The following is an 8,282-nucleotide window of genomic DNA, read 5'->3' as shown; positions in this document are numbered from 1 at the left end:
AGTAACACCTGGGTTTTAATTTAACCAAAGACGTTTGAAATTAGCTTTCTAGATTTTGTACAGATTTTCTGAACATACTATTCATTCAGTGTCTAGACAAAGGCGCCACTGCTAGACTATATGGCCAGAAGTATTTTGACACATGACCATGACCTAAATGGACATCCTATTTCAAAAACAAGAGGTATTAAAATAGTCAGTGACCTCTATGTGATCCTTTCAACTAGAACAACCACCACCCTAGAAGAAGGCTTCTCACAAGACTTTGAGTCATGTTTATGGGAATTTGACTGGGCACCGATGGTCAAGACGGCTTTGATTGATGTTTTGGTTCATTCCAAAGCTGTTCAGTGGGGCGGAGGTCAGGGTTCTGTGCAGGCCGCTGGAGTTTCTTTGCAGTAAACTGAGCTTTATAGAGCTTGTTTTGTTTCCTATACTGTTGCTGCATAGTTGTTGTGGCTGAAACACACATATTCAATGATTAAAGAAGGGGTTTCCAGTACTTTTGTCCATATAGAGTATCTTTAAGCCACTTGATAGGATGATGCAAAGATTTGTATGTATTTTTTTTATGAGATCTAGAGAAGGTTAAAGCATGTAGGGATGAACAGAATATACTTAATATGTACAAAATGCTAATATGAAATGCTAATAAAAACAGAAAAGGGTTTTTTCCAGCACCGAGGTCCGTACAAAACTGGCTCGGCAGCTGGACCGAGTATAAATATGGTATGTTGCAAGTTGACAGTTCAGGTGATGGATGTGATGCTGTTTGTTGCATGTGACGTGATTTGCAGGATCGTTACTATCTTGCCGCTATTCACGTATAAGATCGGCGTTCAGAGGTCAGTGTTGAGCTTTCTGTTTTCGTGACTATCAGACAGATGTAATTCCTTTTTTATATTTTACTGGTCTGTTTGTAATCGTGATTGACAAAATTGTCACATTTTTTGGGGTTTGTTTTATTATTTATTTCTTACAAAACAGCGTTGATTTATTTTGTAAAGTACATTTATTTGGTTCAAAATAAATTCATTTTTTAGTTTAGCACTTCAATGTTTCACTTTCACAATATTACAACATATTTACACTTCAAAGTAGCAAAACTCTCACATTTCTTTACCAGATTACAGTTGCTTGTTCTCAATCACATACTGTTATTATTCCTAAATCCACAAAGCACTGCTTTAAGTCTCTTCAAATACCAATGACATATAAATAAATGATGCCAACACCACTGTATTTTGTGTTCCTATTGAACAAAAAGTATGATAAGTTAAGCTGGCATCTGCTTTGAACTGCTGCATTGCATTAAAACAAAACTGTGCCTGGGATTCTTATTAGCATAGCTCGTTTAGTGTTTACAGTCCATATAATAGTACAACTTAAGAGTGAATCTTTACATGTGCTGAACTTTCCTGTTAATACAGCAGAAGCCTATCGGTTTGTGATCTACATGCCGGTCTTCTACCATTCGATCAGATTCCTCCAACAGGCACGTTTTCAGAAGAAACTCCGCCCCAAAACATAACGGGGTGCGTCGTGCACGCGAGAAGATTTAAGCCGGCCCCAAGTTCACATCCTCCTCCTCTTCGTCCTTCCCTGGGGCTCTGGGGGGTCTGCGAGGCTCCTCCTCCTCCGTGTCCTGCTTGTCCTTCTCAGCTTCAATCCAGCTCTGAGGGGCGATCATCTTTTTGGGTCCATGTGGTGGGGGGCCAAGCAGGGCCACCATGTCGTCGTAGTTTATCACCTCACGCTCCAGCAGTGTGTTAGCCAACTTAAAATGAAGATGGATTGATTAAGACAGTGAGGGAGTGCCAAATTTTAATACAGTATTAAAAACATTTCTGGTTTATTTAAACAGAACCATCAATAATCATTTTCTTCAATGGTCTTTTATAGAAATTATCAATACAGTATCAATTGGTGCATAGATCAGAGTTGGAGGGGATTTTGCTATTTATTTTCAATTGAATTTGGAGTCTGCCGTTCTGGGAAAATCAAAACTGGAACCGTCTGGCCATATGGATCAGTGGTTTGTCCGGTCCAACATTCACCACAGTCAAGCATGGATGGGGGTCAGTGACCAGGAGATGTTTTTTTGCTGCAGGAACTGGCAAGCTTGACCATGTGACTGGCATGGATTTACCATATCAAGGAAATGACACATTGGCACTTACCAAAACCAGTTTATCTTTGTTATCCAGGAGCAGTTTCTCTGTATGTCGATATGCACGTGCGATAATCATCTTAGCCTCCTGAAAAACATCACAATTTATTATTCACCCGTTCACCCTGATCACCAACTAGTTCCACTTGTTTTCAGGTCCTGAAAATGAATCGTGTGTGCATGTGTGGGACTCACATGGTCCATCATGTGCTGGAGACCCTGGCTGAAAGGCCTGCGTCCGATGCCAACCTGCTCCTCGGCATCCGGAAACGACACCTGACCCACACTGGGCACCATGCCGTATTGTTTTACCATAGCATAGGCGACGCGCGTCACCTTCCTAAGGTCGTCCTGAGCACCTATCCAGGCACAGAAAGCATCTCGGATCACATTTTAGTACCGGTATTAAGCTGCTTCATTTACTCTTGCAGGTCAGAATTTGTTGTGCTTGGGTGGCACAGCTGCAAAGTACTTTTTTTACAAGCGACCCACATTTCGTCCATGATTTTTTACACGACCCAGGCAACACAATGCATCTAACTCTCTCTATACAAGATGTAACATAAAGCCTCCACAAGGGGGCATTCGCGTACAAGTTTTATTAATTAGTACTATTTTTCTTTAGGCTTTGAAAAACCCTGCGCTAGACCACTACCACTGAGATCTAGAGTCCGGGGTTCTCAGTGGTGCTGACAGCCGGTTGGGCATCTGCACAGACATGCTTTGCTAATTTCGGGGGGTACTAAATCTTTATAAACCTGATGGCCAGTAGCTAAAGCATACCTGTTGTGACCTTATTAAAGGTTATGGCTTCAGAAGCTCTTCCACCCAGAGCCATGCACATTCTCTCAAACAGCTGCTCCTTGGTAAACAGGTACTGATCCCTTGGAAGAATCTGAGCAAAACCCAGAGCCGCGTTCGTCCGGGGAGCAATAGATACCTACCAGAAAAAAAAAACATACCCCGTCTATGACCCCATGATTCCAGTACAGTGTTAACGCAGTCTAGTTAAGTTTGATCAGACTTAGAACTAAGAGGTCTTTTTCACCTTCATGACGGCCTCTGTGTGTTCCAGAAGCCAGCCGACGAGAGCGTGGCCCGACTCGTGGAAGGCCACCACCCTCTGTTCCTCCTTAGACAGGATCTTACTCTTCTTCACACTGCCTGCGTGATACAAGAACCACAGCGGCGGTCAGGACGTGATCGCAGCAAAAACGTGAAGGTGAGTCTGAAAACAAAGCACTACCTGCAATAACCCTCTCCACTGCATATTCAAAGTTGAAGGTGTCGATGGATTTGTAACCCTCGCGTGCTGCATGGAGAGCAGCTTCATTACATATGTTTGCAATATCAGCACCTGAGAAAGAAAATATGGACAGATATAGTCACCCTGCTGTGCAAGGATGAAGTTTATACGCACACAAACCATCCAGTTCACAGATTAAACCAGTATTGGTTGAATATGCATTAAATAGATGGGCTAAAATGACAAATCTCAGCTCTGCTATTGACTGAACAGGCAAAACGATTGGCTGTGTTTTCTTGGAAATTCATTAAAGCAGTACAATCAGTCGGGCGTCTACACAGACAGGATTGGCTATGTCTGAGGAGGGATGTCCAAACAGCCTAGCCATTGGCAAGTGCACATATCAGTGTGCTGTCCATGCCAGTCCCAACCAGATACAAATAAGGACTGCATTTGGTGTTAGAACTGTGCCAAACTGGGTATGTGGGTCAAAATGATTCACCTTGGCGACCCATTAATATGGGAACAGCTGAAAGGAAGGAAAAAAATGTCAGGAACCCACCGCTGAAGCCTGGTGTGAGCTCAGCCAGGCGCAGGGAGTAGAACTCAGCAGGTTGGGAAAGTTTCAGGATTTTCAAGTGCTGCTCAAAGATCTCCTTTCTCTCCTATAAACACACCAGTTGGTGATAATTATTATTATTTTGTCAACCAACTCATTTTTCCTTCTACTATACACATACACACAGTACCTGTAGAGTAGGTAGGTCAATAAATATGTGTCTATCCAGCCTGCCTGGTCTCATCAGTGCGTTGTCCAAAATGTCCGCTCTGTTGGTGGACGCTAAGACGATCACATGATCAGTGGTACCCATTCCTAAAAAAAAAAAAACACGTCTGTAAAGTCCCGTCAACAACACACGTTAAAGGTTTGTCTGGACTTTTTCGTCTTACCGTCCATTTCTACCAGCAGCTGGTTGAGCGTCTGCTCCTCCTCCGTGTTGCTGAAACCCGACATGTTGGTAGATCGTTTCTTGCCGACAGCATCGATCTCGTCGATATAGACGATACAGGGTGCGCGCGCCCGTGCCTCTTTAAACAGACTCCGTACCCTCGCAGCACCAAGGCCTACGTTAACACAGACCGAACCAATCAGCACCTCATACAAACAGAACAATGCTTTTTCTTGGAAGTGCTTGTCCCTCATCTGTAGTTAAAAAACTCAATACTGATGGAACTTTAGGTAAAGTCTCACCTCCAATCACCTCCACAAACTCAGAGCCTGCCATGGCGAGGAAGGGCACCTGCGCCTCGGTCGCTACTGCTTTACCCAGCAAGGTTTTGCCACAGCCAGGTGGCCCAAGTAACAGTGCACCTTTGGGTACTTTCGCCCCCAGCTGCAGGTATCTGTCAGGATTCTGCAAAATAAAAGCGACATTCAGTCTCCCTAAAGAAAACATCTAGTCTTTGTACTGTACTGTAAAGATAAATACAGATTAAAGATGAAATGAAGTCTTTGTGCTGTTTTAATACAGAAAATAAAAATATATATATTTACAAATCATTGCTGTGTGTTTTCATTTCCATGTTTTGGTGTTTTTACCTTTAGGTAGTCCACAAACTCCTTCACCTCCATCTTGGCCTCGTGCATCCCTGCTACATCTTTAAAGCTCACGCCTTTTCCTGATTTCCCATCAACAATAGTGAACTTTGCCATTTTTAACTGGTTCTAAAATGAAGAAAAATATAAATATACATCTCAGTTTAACTCAACAGTAATGTCACCATATAAAACAATAATATGACGTGTTGCATCTGTATTAGATAACTCACAAAAGCACTGAATCCACCTTCTCTTCCACCCATTCCTGCCAGGCGGAAAATGTACCACAGGATCCCAACACCCACAGCAGCCATGCCAAGAGCGTAGAGAGCACTAGAGCAGCAGAGGGTAGGTACGAGCACCTAGTGTTAGGATGTTGTACTATGGAAAACTACTGACTTTCACTAAAAACAATGAGGGTGTGTATTGGTTAGTAACTTTAGTTTAGGGCAGAGACAGCCCAGAGGTTAATGTAATCGATTAATGACCATAATTGTAGTCACAATCGTAAGATGCTCTGTTTAGGTGCCAATCCATCGCAAGTGTTCCTCGGCCCATCACGTCTGTGTAGATGCCCAGTCAGCCGATAGTGGGCTGGCGTGATAGACTGCTGCCCATCCAAGCACCACAAAAATGAGATATATTTAATATGGTATTTATCACTTTAAGCTGAAAATTTAAAAACATAAACTCACTTTCCAAAGAAGCCTGTACGCTTGTAGGACACCGGTATTCTGTCCTTAGAGTCGATATTGAGCTCATTCTCTGCAGCACGCAGCTTCTCCTCAAACTTATCAATGTTGGCCACCTGCATCCGGTACATCAGAGAAAGCCTCTGCAAAATATAACCACGTCATTATAATAACACAATAATAACATGATTGATTTTCATTTATTTATCACATATACATAAACGTAGAGCAGCAGTGAACACGCTTGTTTCTAATTTAGATTGGTATTTTTATAGCTAGTTGAACTTTGGTTTGGCCAGCATTAACACTGATAGAAATGCGCACCGGTCTTCCGAAGATCACAGCTCCAGGATGAAGGTAGATCTCAACGATCTCGCTCTCTGGCACCACCTGCACCCGGGACACCTCGCCTTTAGCCAGCATCTCGTTCACAAAGTCATTCCAGGAGATGGTTCCTCCGCTGGCAGTGAAGGAGTTCAGCAGGCTCATAATCACGGCTATAATGAAGAGAGTACGCAGTCGCTCCTTATACATCTGGTCTTCCTGTTCACGTCGCTTCTTCTCCTCTGGAAGTCAAAACATATTGTTCTGACATTAGAAGTTGTTTTATTTTGCTATGGAATCCTAATAAAATGTGGAAAAATGTGTTACCTTCCTCTTCTTTAGGTGACCTCCCTTTTGATCCATCTTTCTTCTGTTGTCTTTTAGATGATGTGCTGAAATAATTTATACCACCTGCTTGGAAAGAGAACACCTCAAATGACCATCACGTACAACATATAAAGATGTGTAGAAATGACTGTATGAACAAGTGTAGAGTTTAAAGCATTTCATATCTGTTTTTTCTTCCTTTCTTGTATATACGTAGGTGTCGCCACAGCGGGTCATTCTGGTTCACATACCTGACTGCCACAGTTATACGCCTGATGCAACGTTCCTTATTTTATCCTGGCTTACGACTGGGACTAATAAAGCACGGATAAGTCTATTGATCTGTGCCAGCAAAATGCCCAACCAGCATCTGCACTTGTGTAGTTTTACTTACCAAGAATTCTCCACAATGCTGCTGGGTCACTGTTTAGATTATTTTTGAAGATTGATTTGCTCAGCCCAGGAAACGTCAGAGTCAGGGGTCTGTTTAGGATTTGCTGTAAAAGACGGGCGTTTAATTAATGCTTAGGTACAGGTGCCAGTTTATTGCATAAAAAAAAAATTATATACATCAGTATAATACATTTAATACATCAAAATATTAGGACCACTCTCAAAAATGTCTCATAAATGCCTATTCTGTAACAACTGTGCATGTCACAATCAGGATTATATGAAACGTTGGTCAGATAAGTTTAATGTTATTATTATGTATTAAGTGTCAGAGCTACGGTGAATGGCCACCAAGTGGTCTGAGAAGAGACAAGCCACAAACCGCTGACAGGTTGTTGGGCGGCCAAGACTCAACGATGCCAAAGGTCGGACCAGCAAAGAGCTACTGTGGCTCAAACTGCAGATTCTGCTGATGAGATAAATGTGTCAAAACACACAGCAGATACGTAGTGACAGGCCAGTGCACATGCTTACTCCTGTCCATCCTAGAAGGTAACTATAATGTACACACAGGCATCAGGGTCAAGTGGAACACACTACCATGACACCAGTACCAGCTGGGATTCATACTGATACCAGCACCACACACTATTACAAGCATCATACTAGATGTACCATGTTATTGCTGCTAACTGTGCATAGAAACAGATGGACTACGGTCAATGACTTTATACCTACAAAGTGCACCTAAATTAAAGGTGTATCCAGGATTGGTGTAATGTGTGTGTACCAGAGCATCAAAAGTCAACTCATAAAGACCTGAACAGTCAGTAGTTGGTTATCTAACTGACCTGAGTGATTCCTGTGTGTAGACCTGACTTGAACTGCTGGACACACGGCGACCCTGGACATCTGACACATGTCGGACTTCTTGATATCCGAGTATTGAAAAGTTTCCTGTCCGTCCTGAAATCTGAACCTTTACCACGGAAGGACAGAGACCACAAACGCTCTCTATTAATGTATTTACTGTAGCGACTTCCATGTTGTAGCAGGACCGCCGCCATGTTTTACTCTGAACGGCGGTGTTTCAAATCCCCTCCTGCCCTTGTTTATTTTATAGTGAACGCCTTGATAGTGCGCATGAGCGGATGCTATCTAAGGGCAAGTGTAGTCCACTTAGACAGGGTTCGTGGATGGATTTGGGATTCAGCATCTGTTCGTGCAGAAATAATAATATTCTATGTATTATTTAGATATTTAAGCTGTAAATATAGCTTGTACCATCCCTGCTAAACACTGTGTGAATAATAATAACATTAAACAAATTGTATTTTATATTTAAATGCATTTATAATTAATCAAACACAACAAAATCTCAACACTTTTTAATGTGTAGAAATTAATCACACATTTTATACCAAGACTGTCACCTAAGTGTGTAATAGTAATATAGTAATAACACATTTATGACAAATCTAATCATGCAACGTTTTGCTGTTTGTAGCTTTCTTATTATAGTATTAATTC

General features: G+C 42.0%; 1 protein-coding gene across 1 annotated transcript; it reads right to left on the bottom strand.

Moving 5' to 3' along the window:
* Positions 1 to 957: 957 nt before the first annotated feature.
* On the bottom strand, positions 958 to 7,819 carry spg7 (SPG7 matrix AAA peptidase subunit, paraplegin). The gene is made up of 17 exons (XM_062989329.1): positions 7,604 to 7,819; positions 6,754 to 6,856; positions 6,360 to 6,446; positions 6,033 to 6,274; positions 5,712 to 5,851; positions 5,247 to 5,349; positions 5,017 to 5,142; positions 4,669 to 4,831; positions 4,368 to 4,541; positions 4,166 to 4,290; positions 3,979 to 4,081; positions 3,417 to 3,527; positions 3,219 to 3,334; positions 2,954 to 3,110; positions 2,366 to 2,529; positions 2,181 to 2,258; positions 958 to 1,777 (listed from the first exon to the last, which is right to left on the bottom strand). The coding sequence occupies exons 1-17, from the start codon at positions 7,817 to 7,819 to the stop codon at positions 1,559 to 1,561; spliced, it is 2,427 nt and encodes an 808-aa protein (XP_062845399.1). The 3' UTR covers positions 958 to 1,558.
* Between the last annotated feature and the right edge of the window lie 463 nt (positions 7,820 to 8,282).

Source organism: Trichomycterus rosablanca, chromosome 27 (genome assembly GCF_030014385.1).
Source record: "Trichomycterus rosablanca isolate fTriRos1 chromosome 27, fTriRos1.hap1, whole genome shotgun sequence".
Classification (NCBI taxonomy): domain Eukaryota; kingdom Metazoa; phylum Chordata; class Actinopteri; order Siluriformes; family Trichomycteridae; genus Trichomycterus; species Trichomycterus rosablanca.
This window is presented reverse-complemented; position numbering and strand designations above follow the sequence as displayed.

Bases quoted from the DNA above. Each gene is read 5' to 3' on its own strand.
- spg7 (XM_062989329.1), bottom strand. From the start codon at position 7,819: ATGGCGGCGGTCCTGCTACAACATGGAAGTCGCTACAGTAAATACATT. The intron at 6,447-6,753 runs GTAAGTAAAACT...TCTCTTTCCAAG, and splicing joins AGCATTGTGGAGAATTCTTG to CAGGTGGTATAAATTATTTC. The intron at 2,259-2,365 runs GTGAGTCCCACA...GATGTTTTTCAG, and splicing joins TCCAGCACATGATGGACCAT to GAGGCTAAGATGATTATCGC.